The following is a 21,797-nucleotide window of genomic DNA, read 5'->3' as shown; positions in this document are numbered from 1 at the left end:
CTAGATAGCTCAGACAACATAGCACTTGGCTCACCATCTCAAGGTGGAGAGTTCAAATCCTGCCGGGGACTGAAGTCTTTCTTATGTGGTCCCCTATGGGCACGACACTCTTCAATGTTGGGTTTTTCGTTACAGCCGGCTGTTACAGAACTCCATGAAAATCGGTTGATAAAACACATTCTCTGTTAAAAGAAAGCACCTGAGCTCAGCAGGGACGCTGAAAGACTGGAGCTTGCTCATTTAGCACGTGGCAAGAGTAGAGCGTGTCGCAGGTGTGAAGTGACGCGCAAGGGTAACTCGGACTTATTCAAGCAAGGGGGTTCGGCCGGAGCTTGGGTTCAATAGGTGAGGACACACTACCTGCGCGACAGTTTTCCATTTAAGTCCAAAACTAGAAACAGTTAGGTGCCAGCCATTAGCACATTCTGTGCTGACAACACTTTGTCTCTACGGACTCAGTCCCTGGTCTTCTTGCTCCGTAATACTCCTGTGCTAGCAGAGCAACTTGAATAAGTGTTGCTACAAAAACTGTGTACATGCATTGGTATAAAAAAGAAAAAAATTGTACACTAGTTTAATGTTGAGAAGGGTCCCAGGCAGCAGAAAAACCTTGTGCCAATGCTGGGGTAAAACTGGGTAACCTGGCCCAACATTAGGTCGGGTTCCCCAATCTATGCCCAATATTGAGACAATCTTGGTATGGCTAGTGACGGGACTTTACACCGTAGAGTCAGGCAGCATTAGGTATTTCATGTGGTCACGTGGCCTAGTCACACCAACCCCGTGACCAATAGTCGCTGATGACGCAAAGTATCACAACCCACTGCAGCTGCACATAAAAGAGCAGCCGCAATGGCTCAATGCATGTCAGTTACAAACATTTTAACTTGCCTCAATACTTCACATTAAGCCAACTGATACATAATGTGTCCTGCATTTGTGTTGGTGTCCCAAACAGCTTACCCCAAAAGCTAAACGAACAAAATGGAGCGACACAAACCCATGATGCAATTTGCATCAATCGGCTTCATGTGAAGTATCAAGGCGACCTGCTGCCAATGCAGTTGGTTCTTTACCTCGAGCCATTTTCTTCAATTACGGTCCATCCCAAGGAATGAACGAACCGGAGTAAACTTTGCACGCTGGTAACCTTGGAGGCCATGGTTCATGTCTGTTCTGCGTAGATTCTGGGAAGCACACCCGCAAACATGCGACTTTATCAGGTACTTTCATTGTGTGAGGGTCAATGGAAAGGATGTCACTGGCAGGTGTGTGCTTTCATGCCTTCAACCCCGGTACTGCACACACCTTGCAAATGGCTCGTAGTGAGAGACATAAAAGAAATCACATAAAATACCACAGTGTAGCCCAACAAATGCACGTGGAATTTATTCAAAATTCTACATATCATCTTTTTTTTCCACATCTATTGCTGAGTAGGGGGTAGCTTCCACCAAGTATTTCATCCTTTCCAGTGACTAGACCACTAGCGATTCTCTTCATTTATTCACAAAAATTGGGACGCTATATCACAGTTGCGTGACATTAGGGTGTGACAAACGCATCCGGCTCGGCCGGCTCCAGAAATACTCTACGACGGGACCAAGTTTTGTCATCTTTTGTAGCGCGCTACAAAACTCGGAGTTCTGGTACTGAACACATCGACATCATGAGGTAAGTCGGTGATGTAACAGCCTCCACCCATATTACTGTTTGCTGCACTACTGTCCGGCTGTCCACCACATTACTGTTTGCCCTACCTTGTGACACAAATGCACTCAAAACTTTTTTTTTCTGAGTTCTTCTCGTCTTTTTTTTTTTCTTTTCTTTTTCTTGTTTTAAGTTTAGTTTTTCTAGGCAAACAATCGGTCACTTCTCTTGCGGACGTAATAATTCCTTGTGGCCAATATGATCGCGCTTCAACAAGTCAATAAATATGACGACGCTGTAGTCACTGACAAGGTGAAAATGGGAGGGAGGAGCTTCAATCATCCCGCCTCCAGAACAAGCTTCCTACTTTCAACAACGCCTCATCTCAAGCATGTTGAGCGCGTGCGCGTAGCCAAAGCGTGTGCTGGGGGTCGGGCGTTCGAAGAAATACCCTGTCGTTCATATTCTGTCAGTGGCGATAGTCTGTTGCACCATTAGAGCTATTGCTGATCGTATGTTGCAAAAGACTACGCGGAGTGCAAGTTCGTCTGCTTCTTGAGCAGGGGCTGCGGTGAGGTCGGAACGCCAAACTCTGATTGGCACCGATTGGAAGGATAGTGGGTAGACCTCGAGGCAGCTAGCATTGAGGTCACCCTCTATTCGTACAATCGGAGCCAATCGAAGCTTGGCATTCCGACGTCGCCGCAGCCCCCGCGCAGGAAGCAGACAAACTTGCGCTCCATACAGGTTGCCGGCATTTGTCACGCCAGCAGGAGGAGGTCACCGAGTGTTGGCCTAGTGCGAACTAAGACTAGCAAAGTTGGGGGCATACACCTAGCGAGTCTGGTTGCTCTGCTCGGGCTAGAGGGTGCTAGTATGGCAAAAGAATTGTGTCCCTGTATGTACACTGCAGACGAGATTCCTGGAATTTCCTTTTTTTGTTCCCCTCTTCTGTTCACTTCGTCCATCAGTCCACCTCCACTGCCCAGCTGTGCGGGACGACGCCGTACTGCAAAGTAAAGCCGATCCACCATGTTCGTCAACACCTCTGTGAGTACTAGCAAATGCCCTCGGTCGAGGGGCAACATGTGACAACTACTGGACACTGGCACTCGCTGACTGTTACCAAAACATTCGCTGAAAAGCTGAGTTTTTTTTTTTCTCACTATATTTGTTTTGCAGATAACAACCACATAGGGAGGCAGAGATGAAGGCATGATGCCTGACAGAGCCTATCCCCCCCCCCACAGTTCAGCAGTTCAAATACAATAGATAACATCATACGTGAAAAATTAAACGAAACAAGGCATATCAATACAAAGCATTGATTACAAAACAAATTGGTGTGCATATGTTTATACAGTCTGAACTTAGCCTGCCTCGACAGGTGACTTGTCTCTCAGCTGTAGATGAGCAATTTAGCCAGTGCAGTACAACCGCTAGCCACAATGCAGTAGCAATAGTTGACCACTTGGCCACCGATCCCCCACCCCCCGCATCAATTACATTAAAGGGATGCTGAACCGAAATCTGGATTCCCCAAAACACACGGCAAAAGCGTGCAACGGGATGCTACAAACACCAAAACATCACTCACACAGTCATATCTCGAACGGATGACTGTATTTTTAAAAAAAGAGGCGCAATTGGCAGGAATGTTGACGTCATGTTTCTCCGAGAAGGATAGGGAACGGCCTCGCGTCTTCTCCGCCTCGCAGCCTTGAGGGAGTGAAGCGAAGAGAGGAGGAAACTAGGTATCTTGACGTCACTCGCCTCGTCGGCCTGGTTCAATCTCGACTTCTTTTTCCAAAAATACGGCCGTCCAATTTGAGATATCGCCTTACTAGTAGTGTTGTAGGGATTGTAGAGTCCCGCCTAGGTCTCCAGCATTGTTTTTTTTAAATCCAAATTTCGGTTCACCATCCCTTAATACATAGGGGTGTCTCATTAAATTAGTAAAGAGAAAACAAAAATACAATCTACACAAAACATTAAAACAGTTCTTTCACCTCTGATGTATAGTATGACAGAAACTGCTTCATCATCATTCTGATATAAAGAATGTAATTCATAACATTTCAGCAGAAAAAAAATTGGTTTAAAGATTCAGAAAAAAAAAAGGTAATTACGTAAGTACTACTTCTCATGAAAGAAACTTCCATTATACAAAAGAAAATGCAACCCCGCCTATCGCCAGCACCCTTCTGCAATGATTTTGGAAGCTATAAAACGACTGATCCAAGTTTAAGTTTATGTCTGTTTTGTTTAGAATTTTGTTATTTGGAAAGCTAAGGCTTGTCGACCCTAAATTTGTTCTTATGGATGGCATTTTTCGCTTTGGATCTTGGAACACTTCTAATCCACGTATATATGTTTGCAATGTTTTACACAAAAGTTTTTTGCCTTGGGCTCAAAGTAATTCTTACAATGTTGAAAGCAACTATTTCCCATAGATAGCGATTTGGTCTCGCAAACACTGCAGAACCTTCAGTCTCAAAAGTAAACATTTCGGAAGAACTCCGCCTGGTTAGGTAAGTAATAAGAAAGGGTACTTTGTAGACTAACCAATTTCTTTAAAGTGCCCGACGTTTCGAAGCCGGCTCGGCTCCTTGTTCACGGGTGACTGTATGTGGGCCCAAAGGTAGCAATCTGTCGTTTTCTTCTTCTGTTGCTGTGTGTGGCACATCGTAGCCCGTGTACTATATAGCTGCTTGGAAGCGTTCCGATGGATCGGTTCAGTTTGTTGTTAGTATTTTGAATGTGCCAAGATTCTAATAAGAGCCGCTTTCTCCAGTTTCTTTCTCTGTCAAGGATGGAACTGCTGTCAAAGCCGATGACGCGGCCGGTCTTCTGAGCATGTTCCGCCAGCTCGTTGCCTCGGATGTCTTTCTTCTTTACGTCATACTTCTGCCTGCACAGACGTTCGAGGAAGTTCTTCGTTTGCCCCACATAAGAGGTGTCGCATTCAGCACAAGGAATTCAGCAAATCAGGCCTTGAGCTTTTTCTTTCGGGGGACGATCCTTTGGAAGAGGAAGAAGATGGCCTATAGCTGAGACAGGTTTAAGTCATATGTGTAACTGCGATGCCGTACGGTCTCAGAACGCGGGCTGGGACCTCGCTCGTGCCATGGAGGTACGAGACGCACATGCGGCTGGAGGTGTTTTTGTTCTTGGATGCAGGAGGGTGATGAAATTTCTTGTATATCTTGTTGACGAACCTTGTGGGGTAGTTGTTTTTTCTAAGGTCTCGTCTTATAAGATTGACTTCCATCTTAAGTGACTTCTTTGTGGAGCAGACCATGAGGGAGCATCCAAAGAGCGCCGACACCACAGAGGATTTGTGACTAGCGGGGTGGTCTGACGAGAAGTTTAGGTAGCAACCGGTGTGAGTTGCTTTCCTGTATACACAGTGGCACAGCCATGGGCGCCACTGTGTCCGTCACAGTAGCCAACCTCACAATGAAAGCCATAGAGCAAAAACCCTAGGCACGTTTACTCCCATACCCATTTTGTTTCTACATTATGTAGATGATTGCTTCTGTGTTGCCAAGACCAGCGAAGTTGATTGCCTTCACAAACACCTCAGTTCCATCCATCCAGACATTCAATTTACGGTCGAACATGAGTCTAAAGGTTGCCTTCCATTTCTGGATGTGTCCGTGAAAAAACAGAGAACCACTTAACCTTCCAAGTATACAAGAAAGCGACGCACACCGGTTGCTACTTAAACTTCTCGTCAGACCACACCACAACTCACAAATCCTCTGTGGTATCAGAACAAAAAAATACCTCCAGCCGCATGTGCATCCCGTACCTCCATGGCACAAGCGAGGTCCTAGCCCGCATTCCGAGACCATACGGCATCGCAGTTACACATAAACCCATCTCAACCATAGGCCATTTCCTTCCTCTTCCAAAGGATCGTCCCCCAAAAGAAAAAGCGCAAGGCCTGATTTACCGAATTCCTTGTGCTGAATGCGACACCTCCTATGTGGGGGAAACAAAGAACTTTCCCTAACGTCTGCGCGGACATAAGTATGACATAACGAAGAAAGACATCCAAGGCAACGCGCTGGCGGAACATGCTCAGAAGACCGGCCACGTCATCGCCTTTGAGAGGAGTTCCATCCTCAACAGGGAAAGATACTGGAGAAAGTGGCTCTTATTAGAATCTTGGCACATAAAAAATACTAACAACAATCTGAACTGATCCACCAGAATGCTTCCAAGCAGCTATATACACAAGCTACGATGCACCACACACAAAAACAGAAGAAGAAAACAATGCTAAGAGAGAGAAGAAAAAAATGACGACAGATTTCTACCTTTGGGCCCACATACAGTCACCAGTAAACAAGGAGCCAAGCTGGCTTCGAAACGTCGGGCACATTGAAGAAATTGGTTAGAGTCTACAAAGTACCCACCTTCGGTCTAGTTATATACAGGTTGGAAGCGTTCCACATCTACCCGACAAGTGGCGCGCCGCTGCGGTGCACTCAATCACAGTCAAACGCCAATGTGTGAACCGGCCCCAAGTTACCCCGAGTTGGTTTTTGTCTTACCTGAATGTCGGTGATTGCCTTGAGAATCCTGTTGACCAGGGAATTCTTCTGCTCCATGGTGGGTATGTACAGGTCTTCGCCTCTGTGCACCAGCCGCTCGATGGGGCAGATGACGCACGCCGTCCCGCATCCAAACATCTCGAGCAACTGTGCAAAGACGCGCGAGTTGCCGCAAACGGCTTCATTTGCCCCGCTCGCATCACGTTAAAGGTGCGACCGCCGACCACACGGTAGGTTTTTCTCGCGCCTTGTCGGTGTCTCGAGGTCACGTGCAACAATGTGAAGCGCACGAGACTCCAACGTCTGCACCGTCCAGATCTTGGCGTCGCCAGAAGTGGCTCGACAATCGGACGCGTGTGCCTAGTACGAGAAAGGTCGGGCAAAACTTCTGTGTTGCACGGTACGATCGTTTCAAGAAGAATGGTACATTTTTATAAGGTTTATAGGCTCTAAATAACCTCCATTGTTCAGCATCAATACACTGCAACAAGATAGTGGTCACAGGTTGCCAGATGTTTTAGGCCTAGTTGATCTGGTGACGCTGTTCAGTGCCCGACCGACGCGGGCTAGTGCGCGTTTCTGTGGGGTTGGCCGCCCTCTCCCTCTCAGTCGTGTGCCGACACCTAGACGTTGATGCCGATGAAGTGCGTAAAAAAAGTCCACATGGTTGGTGTAGTGTCTTGGAGTAACAGGTCAGAGGGAACAGGAACATAGTTCATAGAGCTCACGGGACGCCAATAACAAAGACTAAGCATGTTACAAGCATGGGGGCAAAGCACAGACTGAGGGGCGGGTGCGCTGCAGTGTAGGTGTCGGCCACGCTCCAGTCACTTGAGCGCCTGTATGCTCGATGGGTGTGCAATGGCGCAGTCGTCGCTCACATACTAAGCATACTATCACAACAGTTGGGCCATAAATAGTTCCGAAGTGCCCATGAAACACTGCAGGTGTCTAAACTGCCATCAGTATGCCGTCTCGCATTAGTGCGAATTGCAGCAAGGACTACAATTCCAAGTTGTCTTAAAAATCCACGGATTATCAAAGAGTATATGTAATCAATGATTTACAACTGTTATGTGTTTACACTGGGTCAGGCTATTGCACAAATGAGATAAGAAGCAGAATGACTGCATTTAAAGCTAAAGAACTGTGACAACAGATACAACTTAATTTGTGGTCTCTGTCAGTGTTAATTCTGACAATGCTTAGAAATTTTTTGATCATTTGTCATCACTAGCTGTCAGTCATTCAGCCTTTCTTACCTTCACTATTCTTTCTATACTATTTCAAAAAGATATTTTTAAAACATTGCCCTTGCTGAACAAGCAATGGCTACACATGACGAGTGAAACTACTCCGATAACATGCAGGAAGTCGCAAGCATGTGTTGCGCACTCCTGCAGAACCTAAAACTGTTGCCAACATTTCAAGGTTTCTTATACACCACTCTTGATGCACATTTGCTTTGAAGCAAAGGGTCTTTCCAATTACTCGGGCTGTCTGTGAACCAATAAGCATAACATTGTCACAAAAAATGTGCAGACAATGAGCAATGTAATCTAAAAACAATCTATATATATAAAATGGCCCCAGCCTGAGGTGAGAAATTAAACTACCTAGCCATAGAAAGAGAATGTGGACGAGAGCATGGCACCACTGGGCACCACGACCTCAAAGCAACTCCTAGGACAACCTCGAAAAAAACCTCTCGGATGACTTCTAGGAAGACCTCGAGGACGACCTTTAGGACGAGTTCTAGGACGACTTCAAGGACGACGCCTAGAGGACAACCTCTCAGATGACCTCTCAGATGACCTCGAGGACGATGCTTAGAGTACGACGCCTAGGACGACCTCAATGGTGACTTCTAGGACGATGCCTAGAGATGATAACAAGGAGTCAGGACCTCTAATAATGCAAAGGAAGGCTGACTCATGCTGGTTGCCCCCTCTTTTTGTTTTTATTTACTCATACTTGCCACAACCAATGGGGAGTTTTCTGTCGACATGTGAGGACAAATTTTTTTTCCGAGACCCTAGCATATAACAGCTTTGCTGTAAACAGGAAGTCAAAGGACAACATCTTAAGGGCCAACCAACGTTACTAGATTGGCTCAGTTGACAAGCTCAGCATTAGCTGTACTCGGGAAATCCGGCCCACTCCATCCGTGCGAGCGTGGTGGCGCTGTTGTCGCAGCCCGCCCGGTCCACGAGGCCGGCCAAGCTCTAGGCAAGCGCGGATGCTAGCTTTTCACTGTGAAACTAGGCAGTCGGTGGCACATCGGCAGCCCTTGTGCAAATCTTTTGAAGAAATTGACACTGCAAGTAGATCCTGCTGCAGCCACGATTGTAAATATGCACGCTTATGATTGCTTCCATTTTTAGAAGGTATAATGCAACAGATGGGAGCGTAGGCGTCTAGCTTCGGGCGGAGCTTTGCGAGTGGGATTTTCTGCTCGTGTAACAACTAAAACAGGATTTATCTCATTGTTGATGTCTCTCATATTCGTCTATGACCAACATCGCAAATCAGGAGCTCGCATGCACTGTCAGCGCCGTATCCAGTTCTCGTTAAACACTCCTTACATATCTGTCACAGGAAAACTAACAAAACATGTTTTCTGCTTTTTATTTCTTGCTACAACAAATCTTTGGCAAGGCTAGAAAATACCTGTAGTTGGCAATCACGAAAGCCGGGTGTTCTTGCTGCCACCTTCTCCGTCATCTCTAATTTTCGATTGGCGTCTCTCGTATATACACACATATCTGTGCTTGTCAGCTGGTCGGAAGTGATGTTTTGAAATTTTTACCCCTTAGTCACACGTCTCCAAAATGGGAGAGGAATAACCCAGCTGTTTTCACCACCTCCGATGTTCTAGTAGTGGGCCTCGACACAGCCGAATACAAACACAAGAACCTCCTGCTTCCTTCAAATGACGAAGTCTTCAAATTGACATTCTCTCTTAATATGGCTTTGCAATGTATGCAGCAGTTTTTGCTTGAAATTCTGACAAAAACACAGAACACCACAAAAGGAAAGTTCACGGTATTTCAGTCCGCAAACGACCAAACCACAGCAGTCCATGTGCCAAAAACAATAATAGAAGCAACCATTTTTCCGAATGTCAAAGATTGCCAAAGCTACGAGGGCTTGGCGGGCATGAATGCCGTTTCAATCCGGATACTATCACAGTGGCAACAGTTGTTGATAATAATACACTTTGTGAACTCATACAAAAACGGTGCGTTTCACAGCATGTCCGAGGGTACCGAGGCCAGTTGGAGTGAGCAGGCGGGCATGGCAGCGCATCACTTTTTCTCGGATCATGTCAACTTAGCCAATCCAGTAAGGTTGGGGCCAACCAACCTCAGAAGCCACTGAAGCACAAAATATGTAGGTTGGTGAGTCCCTAACCGCTAACCGATCTTGAAAAGAAAGAAGGCAACAGGTGCCAGGGATCGAACCACGGTCACCGGCGTGGAAGCCGTGAGCGCTGCAGACTGAGCTACGGAGCCAGCACACAGGAACGGGGGGAGCAGAAGCAGGTGGTGTGAAAAAGTTTACAGAGCGAAGAAGTGTGGAAAGGGCAAGAAAGAGAAGAGCCGAAACAGGTTGAGTAGAAAGAACACACAGAACGAGGAGGAGGAGTGGAAAGGTCAAGAAAGCGCACTTCCTTTGATGACCCAGAAAATTCAGTGTAAACGCATTGTATCCGGATGGTGCTGAAGGGAAGCACGTGCAGCGTCACAAAGAGACAATGGTGTGATGTAATCTTTTTCCATACAAAATACCTGCCCTAGGCACCACCTGAACTAAGAGTAACACCCACCCCAGGCACTAAAAGACTAAGGGTCATAGTGTCCTAGGGCACCACCCAAACTAAGAGCACCACCCACTCTATAAAGCTATAATACGTTGCAACTCAAGAAGGTGGGGTGAGAAAAAGGAAGGTCGGGAAGGAGGAAGCTGACAGAATGCTGGAGAAGAGAGGGGGAAACCTCCTCCTCTCTCCAGTGTTCCGTCTGCTTCATCCTCTCCGGCCTTCCTTTCCCTCGCCCTACCTTCTTGAGTTGCAACGGACTATACTACATTTAAATGCGTGTGGCAGGATGACCAAACATGTTTTTTTTTATGTTACCACCTAAGCAAACATTGGTCATTGCATCCACACTGGGAGTGTGCCATTAAAAAAGATCAGCGGCATGAGCTGCCAGACTGCACCAGCAGATGATGCAGGTAGTCTCTTCTGCCGATGCTCACATGTGTTACACATACTATAACATGCGAGCACGAACCGCAGAGACTGCCCCCTGTACAGTGTACAGCAAAGTAGAAATTTGGGCTAGTTGGTTCATGATCAGTATAAACAGTGCCAAAAAAACGACAGGACGAAGACGAGAGTAAACAGGACGAGGCGTTCAGTGTACAGTGTACAGCAGCAAATTGCAGTGGCATCTGCTCACGCCTGCTGGCAGAGAAAGAACAGTAGTGGCTGTAACCTTACCCTGCCCTCCTTCAGTGTTTCCCTCAGTTCGGCCATTGTTATCTTGCGTTCGGAGACTTTGAACTCATTCTGAAACAGAAAACGAACCAGAGCTAAGACCACCAAGCTGAATTCGATCAAGCTAGTCCCTATAAATCTACAAGGGATGATTCAATCTTTTTGTTGCTTTTTGGTTTTGAAGTTATCAGTAATGTCACATCTGCGACACATGTGGAGATCCCCATCATGTGTGTCTCGCTAAAATCAGGACTGCAGCCATTAAAATCAAGGCTGGTTCCCACATTTGCATTTGACTGTGATCGATTGCCCTATGACTGCTTGTGGCGGCTTATGACAAGATACCGCACACGCGCTGTCAATCTGATAACCTTGCAACACTTCCGATCTGTTTAGATCTTTTAGCATTATTCTTTCACCACGAGCTCGAAATAATTCGGAAGAAGTTATGAGAAACCATTTCTCGTAGCTAGCAGTAATATTTGACTTTGCAAATACCTCAAAACCGTCAGCCTAGTTACACATAGATCGAAAGGGTTTCATCACAAGTGGTAGTGGTACACTCGATTGCAGTCAAATGCAAATCTATAAACCAACCTTTGCTTGCGTGGACTGTAACGCAGTGAAGAATGTTACCCGAAGCGAGATTGCTTCTTCCCATCGTGGTGACACTACATTTCACTTGCATATTGACGCAAGCAGGTCAACTCAAGAAGACACCTAGGATGACCGGGGCCATAGATACGCTTTGAGAAAGTTTTTTCACCAAGGCTGTGGGTCGGCAGTTAGACAACTATCGTACATGTCAGGGGCTCTCAAGCTATTCATCTCCAGAAACCCCCATCTGGTTTGAATGACAGCCAAGAAACTCCCGCACTGCTCTGTTGCATCAATGTAAAGACTGGGAGAAGGTCACAGAGCTTGCAAAACAAAAATGTGCACATGAGGGAATGTTTGGTTCATAGCCATGCATCAATTGTCCCTTCCACTAAGCAACACTTTGCTTAGGGGAAGAGATGGAGATTTGGAAACTCTGGGAACCCATTGCGGTACGCTGGGGAACCCCTGGGTTCCTAGGAACACAGGAGTTTGGGGAACCCTTGGAGGTACTATGGGAAACCTCTGGACTCCTACGAACACAGGGGTTCCCCAGAGTACCTCCTAGGGCTCCCCGAGCACCGAAATTTCCTTAAAAGCCCCCAGTCCCCAAATATGTGTTATTTTTCACTTTAAGCCATATTTTAGCAGATCCGAGCCACCCATCGATGCACAACTATGAGCCAGAAGCTTTCTGGTATGTTTATTGTTCTTTACAAGGTTTGTGTGCTTCTGCACTGCTTTATCTTGTCACTTTTAAGATCCTCAGCTGCTATTCAAGTGGATAAGGGTTCCTTGAGATCAAAAAGTTTGGAACCTCTGTCCTCTGCTATTACTTCCATGGTTCTGACATCAAACACTTTCAAAAGAGGCCATTAACTACTGAGAGCAATCGGCGCTGATGTTTCTTGGAAAGCTTTCCATTCCACCAGAGGCCAAAAACAGGAACTGACCCATTCCCTCGTGAGGTCCAGGATGCTCATCCGCGTGACGCCGGGGAGGATGATCCCAGAAAGAGGTGGCGTGACCAGTTCAGTCTCTGGAAAGGGAGTTGCAACGTTTGCGTACGGTCAATAAACCAGTGAAACATTAAATCCGACTCGCACATCCCTTTGTTACCATTTATGATCAAGAACTCTGGAACCCTTTTCAGTCAGCCTACGTAATCTCCTTCTTGAAGAAAACGGGCCAAGAACTTCTAACCACTAACTTTCCCTATAGACCGACACACTGTTTACAAACAAGCCCGCATTTGCCCACACCAGGTGTGGGCACTGCACGAGCAAAGAAACCAGATTTGCGTGAGGTGAAGCCTCTGCGCATACGCCGTGGCGACAGCACCGCCACCGCAGAGGCGTGACGTCAGAGCCGCATGTTGGTCTGTAAGGGCCATGATATACACGTTAACAAATGTGGTGTCAGGGGGCCGCCATCTTGTTCAGTTGGGGTGCACTTGGACGCGTCATAATCCGATTTGATGCCTTTGGCAAGGTGTCATACTCAGATTATGATGCGCCCAAGCGCACCCGAACTGAGCAAGGGGGCAGCGCCATGCGGCCGCACTTGCAGAAGTGTATACACAAACTCAGTACTGATAAGTCGTGGCGCGGTGGTGGCGAGTTGAGCGCACTTCCAGTCTGTGGCTGTGGGGGGAAATCACCCTGCGGGACGTGCATTCCTGTGTCGTTTTTAAAGAAACCGGACAAAAACCTGCCTTCTCATAAAAACGCCGTGACTGGGGCTGTACCAAAAGAGTCGGGAAAAGTTTGAAGGTCAGTTTTCAAGTGTTTTCTGACTACTCGGCTCGTTCGAGAATGTTTATAGGTGCCGTGAAAAATAACAACCAGACACTGTCGGACCACGATTGCTTGTGCGGGAAGAACTTTGGGTTGAATTCACGGATACTTGCGGTCGTCCGATTTATCTGTTTTGTTCCAACATGAACGCGGGAAAACAACCGAGTTGTACGGACCATCTGTGGACTATGTTCAGCGCATCAAGTTCAAATGGCTGTCTGATCATTCGAACCGTCTGCTCTTTCAAACGTTTCTGCTTGTTGTCCGCTCATTCAAATGACAGCGGCCCATAGACCAAACATTGACCCGGTAACTGCGATAAGAAGTAAGTGCAGGCCTCAAAAGACTTAAGTTTGAAAGTGGGTTGGGGTAAGTAGGCTCGGTGTAAACAAAAGATAAAAGAGAGATGCTGATACGTTTTTACCAGTGGCCATCACCGACTTCTTATGCCCGATTCACTTGGTTCAATTCTGCTTGCGATTTTCAGTATTGATTTCAGCACCTCAGCTACAATCCACGCCTTTACAGCACGAGCAACGTCGCGACTGAAAATAGCAAGCAGAATCTCTTCATGCGAATCAGGCTTTAGCGCCCATTCTGCAGCGTCCACGCGGAATGAATCGTCACGTGTCACATTATTCCCGCATTGTTTTGCGGTGTAACGAGCCTCGTTAATTTCGCTGAGGCTGCTAAAGTAATCAGATATCGCCAAGAACACGTGGAGTCAACAATTTTAACACGAAGAAGAGCACGGGGACTCGCGCTGATGCCAACAACATCACCTTCCAATGGTTTGTTTTCGGGCGACGATAAACTTCTTGCCCCCCCCCCCCCCCCTTGTCGCGCATGCACGGCACCGGTGGCGTTTGCTAGGGGTGCTCCTGTTTATCTGTAAACATGAGTTGGTCCATAGCGCAACCACCCCCCCTAATCTGGTTTCAATGAATCGCTTAGCCATATTTCACATTTTTTAACACATTATATTTTTTTATTGTGGGCTCGAAATAATTACGACAATGTTATAGGAAACCATTTCCCATTGATAGTGCATAGATTTGATCTCACAAATACTGCAAAAACTTGAGTCTAGTTATAAGTACACAGTTCCAGGGCCTCCTGATAGACGACACCAGTCTGCCAATGTGTTATCTTGTTGTAAACGGTCATAAGTGAATGCGATGCAATGAGGCGCAATCAAGGAGCAAATGTGTGAATCGGCCTCAAGTACGAACCGACTGCATGAAGAGGTTGTAATAGGCAGCTCACCCCCAGCCTTGTTCTTAAGCAGGATCATGACGTTCATGGCACCCACTTCGGTGATCTGCTCGTCTTCACCAAAGAGCCAGAGGACTTGTTGAAGCTTCTGCCTTTCGGCCTCCTGTTGCACCATTAGTGTGGGAGCGTAGTTGCTGCATTGGAACCATTCGGGCATGCTCGTCAACTAGTAGTTTTATCTATATGAAGCTATACGCCACTTTACAGCAGAAGAGAAATCAAATCAATCAAAGTCGGAGGTTTGATGTGACACGCCCCAGCGGACGGGGCTAAGAATGAATTTAAATTACCCGGAAATCTGACATGCAACCTGTTTACACGGCTCCTCCTCCTCCGCAACAGACCGAACTCGCTGGCCAGTTGACTAAGCTACCGCTGCCGCAATGCATAGAGGAGGCTTTGGTCTTTCTGCACTTGCAACAAGGCCAGCGAGGTTGTTGCGCGTGCAAAGTGCGAGGCGGCACGGGTCGTCTCAGGCACCACCGCCTGCCACCCGTGGAATAAAGTTGTGGTGGCATCATGCGTGCGCCGAACGCTTGGCGAGATCGGTGTATTAACCTCCACCGGGTTACGAATACCTTGACCGGAATTCGAATACACCACCTGGGGATCTGCAGGCCCGACGCTGTACCTCGGAGCCATCGAGGCGACTTTGCCAGAAATGTTTACACACTTTAGGGCATGGTCAAAGTCTCCAAATCTGATGCTTATGCACATCTGGGCTGCTTGAACTTATAGAGGGCTCATCATCTTAAAGAATCGGACTAGCATATTCTTGACTGCCAACAATCCTTTCAGCATGTATTGTAAAACGTGCAGCACGCCGTTGACATCCAATGATCCTTAAGTAGTTCACTGTATAGCACGTAACTTTTTCAACCAATTTTAACACGAAATATAGTCTGCCGATCACTCCCAGAATGTGTGCACTCTGCATGCGAGTAAACACAGCAACAACCGGTTCTAGGACAATGTTGTAGAAGTAATGCATTTTACCGCACTGTTTCACAAAAATAGAAAGAAGAGGCTGAGAGAAAATTTGGTAAATTATCATTACATAGTCTTACAATATGGTATTCCAACTAAAAAAAGACAGCATCAACGCGGAGCGCAAGTTCGTCTGCTTCCCACACAGGGGTTGCGATGATATCAGAACACTGAGCTCTTATTGGCCGACTGAAAAAATAGGGGGTAGACCCCAAGGCATCTAGCATTGAGGTCTACCCACTATCCTTTCAATTAGAGCCAATCAGAGCTCGGCGTCATTCTGACGTTGCAGCAACTCCTGAGCAAGAAGCAGACGACTTGCTCTCCGCATTACTTTCCTTACAATTTCTATTAGCTTCTGTCCATTTATAGCAGTACTGGTGCTCACATCGTTTAAAGTGTTTGTCAACGATCAAGGACTGCTGTCTGACAGGAAGCAGGTGACACAAGGCCCCACGGCCAGCTTATCTTTCTTTGCTTTTGCTGCTGGCAGGATTCCTTGCATGTTGCTTTCCTCCAGAGATAAGCAGTTCGATAAAGTCAGCGACCAATGAACTCAGTACCCAAAACCCCTCGAAGCAAAAGTATGAGCAAAACTATGAGCATCTGTCGCAGCTGAGCATTTGGCTCTGCTGCGTCATTTTAACCCGGACGACCGTTTCAATCTGGATGTGTGTCCTACCGGTACGCAGTCAAGTGTCACTACCGCGTGATGCACATTAAAGACCCCAGGCTAGCAATCGCATTGCACCGGCTAAATATCTCGTCTACAGTGGACACACCGGACGCCCACTGGGGGCCAACTAACTTCCACACCGTATAAATATACACGCAACACAACTGATTACATGCTTATAAGTGGCACGACAGCATCTGGCGAGCAGTCACTCACCAGCCGAGCTTGCTGTCCCCAGTACCGCCGGGCCATGCCCTGACGTATTTGGGGTCGGCCAGGAGTGAGACCGGCTTCATGCCCGTGCTGTAGTAGGGACCCACGGGGCCCGTGAGGACGAACAGCATGGCTTCATTTGACTTGGCCACGCCCAACGACGGCTGTGGGACGCAGAAAGAAAGGCGCAAAAACTGCATGATGGGGCGTTCGAGGGACCATTGCTCAAAATGAGATTGATTGGGCTCATCCAAGAGAGTCTCGATGTCGTCTCCGATTCCCTACATGTGTCATGTGTCCAAGACGATTTAATCTATTTGATGACTGGTCATGGTAGCAAAGTAAAATTAAGAAGTACCAGCACTTGCCTATACTCCTTTTTTTTTTTTGTTCTTTCCTTCATAGTGTTCTTGAGCATTGACTATACACTAGATACTTTCATTTTATTTTTACTATTGCTCTAAGCACATTCTTCTTCACCAAAAGTGTATTTTAAAAATATCAAGTAGGAATAAGAATGCGATCAGCTACTGGCAGCTTAATTGTCACTGTGTTTTTGTTAAGCGTCGTAAAACGCAAGTGCGTCTTGCCGTATTCTCAAAAATACTTTACATGGGGATGACAAATTTTTGTCTTCCCTATAAATGTTGAGATTATGTTGCTCATGGTCAGTACTGGCATCTTGGGAATGGATATCAGAGTCAGTCCCACTGAAATGCTTCTCACCCACATAATTTCATAGATAAGCCTTCAACCTCTTATGTGCCAAGTTCCTATCATAGGCAGCCGTGTAGACAAACCCCTCAGGAGGGTTTCCTTGACCGTTACCATTCACTGGGCCTAGCCTGGTTAGCACTTTTAAAGAGCAGCAAATTTCAGTTCAAACAAACCGACCTCGACGTTTAGAGAACATATTGAGTGATCCCCAAACCTTGAGTCCTATAATCAGTGACAAGTTTAGAATTTAGTGATAAATTCCCCTCAAAGGAGTTTGTATCACTCTGCCATCTAACAAACCTGTGAAGCCATTGACATTGCGACGTTAGGAGCAAACTTTGTACAATATGGCAGCTCATACTGCTAGCAACAAATCCAGCAATGAATGCCGTCCACTCAAATTTTTTCACTCTTTACCTAGACAGGTTTACGTCGCAACGTTGTGCTGGTATCCACTTGGGTATGCAGTAATTTATGCGCGACAATGTAAGAATGCAACGGAAGTGTCGAATGTGCACGCCCGCTGCAGCAATTAGGCATGGCCGCTACCGAGGTGCATCGGCCGATGCAGTCTGCTTCTTCTTGTTCCGTTTTCTGCTATAGTCGGTTGCAAGTCAAGAAGGTAGCGGCAAATGCCCCTCAAAGGGATTCATATATCCCTCCGCCACCTCCGCATCCAATAGCGTCCCACCGTTTCCTTGACGTCGCGGCCAACGCGCGAGGAGGGTCTTGCCTTTCTGTACATATTTGCTTTATTTTTCGACTTTGACTTAGCATTGTGGAAGCCACGAGAGGGAGATTAGAGTTCTCCCCCACCGACGGAAACAAATACGACTTTCGGGGATTAGCTTCCCCCTCCGATGGATACAAAGGCTGCTTTCAGGGGCTCGGTTCCCTCTCCAATGAATACAAAGGTCGTTTTCTTAAAAAGTGGGATCGGAGACAAGTGGGAATCCATTGAAGCGGAACAAGGAGCATTTCCAGTGAACTCTTCTTTCGACTGCGGAGAGATCTGAAACGGGCGCATCACACATGTGGGAGGAGCTTCTCCTACCTTCTTGACTTGTAACCGACTATAGCCCGTCTCAGGTTGCAAAGCGGTGGCAGTATCGGCTTTTCTTTACAAAGATTTTCGTTGAGCAATGTAGAGGTGTTGTGGTCATCACTATTGAAGTAATTTGCGAGATCTGCTGGAGTGAAACCACCATTCCCAAGTCAAGCTCTTGGGCCGGACTGTCTGCTTCTTATAAAGTTCATGAATGAAGGCAATCCACTAAAAAGACGCCTTCAGAGAGGTGCTTAGCTAGACTGAAATATGGCACCCTTGCCAGGCCTCGTCATCGCAGAGAGTTGACGCTAGTGCAGCTAACCTTATTGAACCGTGCACGCCAATGGTGAACAAAGTTGTTGTCGTGCACTGCCATCAATCTCGCCGAGGCAGAAAATCTTCTATCCATCTTTTCTGTGTTGTGATGTCAAGCTACCACATGATGACGTCATCCCATTTAATTAGCAGTGAGCATCACTTCCTTAATTCAAACGTAACGCCATTATGACGGAGCAGATGTTGCGCTCTTTTCTTGATGAAGGGTGCATAATGCTTGTGGGTGGAGATTTCTTGTAGTATGATTTGTCAGTGACTATAACATTACCTAGATTAGTAGTAGGAGAGTAGTATTTTTAATAAGAAATCAACACTGTGAACGGCTTTATTTTCTCAAGCTTAATATTTTGTAAACTTCGCGAAGTGTGGATTAAGTGAACAATTTGTGGGCACAATAATTTGTGGTTGGGAGTGGTATGCTGTGGATTCTTTATCATATGGCAATATATTTGCGTGATCAATTTTTCACGATACTCTCGAAGTCACGAAAAGTGACAAATTGTTTACAGTACTACCCCCACTAAATATATTCTTTGAATCCCCAACCTCTACTCTTTCCAGCATGGCATTTCATATTACCGACTTCAAAATAGTTCTTGTGAAATTGGAAAGCAAAGCATGCTGACTCTGCAGAAGAGGCTCTAGTAACTCATCATTGGAATGCTGTGGTGTTTTGTGTGTTTTTGAAGATTAACAGGTGTATATATCATCTTGTCTTGAAGTAGTTTCATGAAATAAGTATCTTTTATCTTGAAATATTGTCTCAGAACCATAGTGAAATAGGTCTGTGCGTGTCTTTTGCTATTATTTCAGAGTGAACTACCTATTTGATCACTTTGCTACTTTAGAGAAGCCATATTTTCAGTAGTAATGTAGAGAGCTGAGCTAGCTCCTACTTAGAAGACATACTAAAACAGCGCACAAGCACAGGAGGAAGACAGGAAAGAGTGCTGACTCCCAACTTGTGTATTGTGAAAGAAAGAGAAAGAGGAAGCTTCAGACATGAAGACCACGTGCACCCATTAGGTAAAAAGAAAGAAGAGAAACTATGTATTTGTTTTTCTTCTTTCTACCTTGTGGGGGCACGTGGGCTTCATGTCTGAAGCTTCCTCTTTCTCTTTCTTTCACAATACACAAGTTGGGAGTCAGCACTCTTTCCTGTCTTCCTCCTGTGCTTGTGTGCAGAACCCAGGGGTCCTGGGTTCGAGCCCCACCCCTGCCCGTTTCGATCTGGATGAGCATCGTACCGGCGTGCGGTCGTGTATCACTACTGCGTGATGCACGTTAAAGACCCCAGGCTAGCAGCTGTACCGCACTGGCTAAATTGCTCATCTACAGCTGGGAGACTCGTCGCCCCTCTGAGGCAGACCAAGTTCTAGGCTGTATAAACACACACACAACCCAATTATTATTCCTGTGCTTGTGCGCTGTTTTAGGTTGCCTTATCTCTACTCGCACATGTCCAAGCTTCATCATTTTTCTTTTTTTTTTCTGGTAGGGGTTTATGCAAGGTACGGGGTATAAATGTTAAACATAGCATTAGGTTTTTCAAGATGCCTTTTATACCTTCAACAATAAATAATTTTGAAACTGGAAGGTTAGAAAGTGTAATGAAAAACCTAGAAATCATCCTAGCGCTTTCATTTATACCTACCGTAAAAAACCGGGCAAGCGCCCACTCAAACTTTGGAGATAATCGCAAAAAAATGGGGGATGGGCGCTTGTCCGATCATGAATTTTACATATAAAACGACTGCACGTATTTCCTCAGGTCTCACAAATTTGGTAATGGGCGCTTAATGTGGAATGGGCGGATGCGTGGTATTTTACGGTAATTAGATTCCACAGACCTTTCAATTTACCGAGATACGTTTATTTTCAGACTTCACTATTTCAATTTATTGTAATCATTCCCATTATATTTGAAAATTAAATATTATATTATTAAGCAAACTACACTTGGGCTACATCAAATCCAAACAGATACTTGTAGTCCAATTGTAAAAGCAGATAAGCTATGTAAATTTCATTCAAACTGGATCACAAGTTATATCGCAAGTTTTATGCACAAGCAGGATACTGCTTTTGTAGGCCAACATTATTTATATGTATTTGTAAAGTGAATAAAAAACATTATTCTTATTATTATTATAAAAATATTATACAAGCTTGATTATACTGACAAAGTAAGCACAAAATGTGCCTACCAGACCTTGCTAGTATAATCAAGGCCTCTCGCACGAGAAGCTCGGAAGGCTTCTCATATGCGAGAGGCCTTCCGGGCAAGCAGACAAGGACATCTGAACGGCACTGCCTACCAAAGCTTGGCTCTCATTTTCGACAGGAAAGGCTGCGAAGCATGTGACTGCGCCTCCACGCACCGCACGATGAGCTCGCTTTTGCGCGGTCTGTACTACCGACGCCTGGATAGCTCAGTCGGCACAGTGCTTTGCTCACAATCTGGAGGTGGTGACTTCAAATCCTGCCGGGGACTGAAGTTTTTTATATGGTTCCATATGGGCACAGCACTTTTCGGTGTCCATTTCTTGTTACAACCGGCCACTGCAGGGGCCTATACAGTCAAACGTTACAAAAAAATCGGATGATAAAATACACACTGTGTTAAAAAATTGTAGAGTCCTTCCACTTCACGTGAAGATGAAGGACCAGGGAAGCTGTTATCTTCACAACGTCTAGGACGATGCCTAGAGGACAACGCCTAGAGGATGACGTCTAGGACAACCTCAAGGACGACTTCTAGGATGAAATCAAGGACGACTTCCAGGACGATGCCTAGGACGACCTTGAGGACGACACCTAGGACGATCTCAAGGACGACTCCTAGGACGAAGCCTAGAGGACAACCTCAAGGACGACATCGAGGACGACTTCTAGGACAACCTCGAGGATGTCTAGGACGACCTCTCGGACGAGGCCTAGAGATGATAACAAGGGATCAGGACCTCACTATTTAATAATGCCAAGGAAGGCTGACTCACTTTGTTTTTTTATTTATTCATACTTGGCACGACCAATGGGGAGTTTTTTTAACAAAATGTAAGGGCGCAAACGAGCTGGTGTACATTGCACATGGTCGAAAAAATCCCGAGACTGCGGGTAAATGACACAACACTAAAAAGTGTAAGGCCACATTTTTCCGCAGACCCTAGTGTATAACAGCTTCGCTGTAAAAGCTCTAGGAGCACTATTGCCCCTTAAAACAAATGTAACTGAAACTAAAAAAAAGAAAATTTTGACCTAAAATTATTCACTGAATGTAGTATGACTTGTCCGAGACTGCAAAGGGGCTAAATGTGGCTCAGTTGTTCATGTCAAATAATTTATAGCCAGTTTGGCAAAACGTGTAACACTAAGCTTAAAAGGAACCCATTGCAGAGCACACAAATCTCCTTGACTGGAAAAAAAGCGCAGCATAACT

General features: G+C 46.0%; 1 protein-coding gene across 1 annotated transcript in view; it reads right to left on the bottom strand.

Moving 5' to 3' along the window:
• Window positions 1–1,362: 1,362 nt before the first annotated feature.
• Window positions 1,363–21,797, bottom strand: part of LOC120838181 (branched-chain-amino-acid aminotransferase, cytosolic) — a 32,445-nt gene continuing 12,010 nt past the window's right edge. Inside the window, exons 6-11 of the mRNA XM_040207970.2 lie at window positions 16,261–16,421; window positions 14,373–14,515; window positions 12,264–12,349; window positions 10,717–10,785; window positions 6,213–6,359; window positions 1,363–2,659 (exon numbers count right to left, since the gene is read on the bottom strand). Of these exons, the coding sequence (XP_040063904.1) occupies window positions 2,618–2,659; window positions 6,213–6,359; window positions 10,717–10,785; window positions 12,264–12,349; window positions 14,373–14,515; window positions 16,261–16,421 (648 nt within the window). The 3' untranslated portion in view covers window positions 1,363–2,617. The remainder of the gene's footprint in view (window positions 2,660–6,212; window positions 6,360–10,716; window positions 10,786–12,263; window positions 12,350–14,372; window positions 14,516–16,260; window positions 16,422–21,797) is intronic.

This window comes from Ixodes scapularis, unplaced genomic scaffold (genome assembly GCF_016920785.2).
Source record: "Ixodes scapularis isolate PalLabHiFi unplaced genomic scaffold, ASM1692078v2 PGA_scaffold7__128_contigs__length_106722199, whole genome shotgun sequence".
Taxonomy (NCBI): domain Eukaryota; kingdom Metazoa; phylum Arthropoda; class Arachnida; order Ixodida; family Ixodidae; genus Ixodes; species Ixodes scapularis.
The sequence above is the reverse complement of the archived record's forward strand: the minus strand, read 5'-3'. Positions and strand labels throughout refer to the sequence as shown.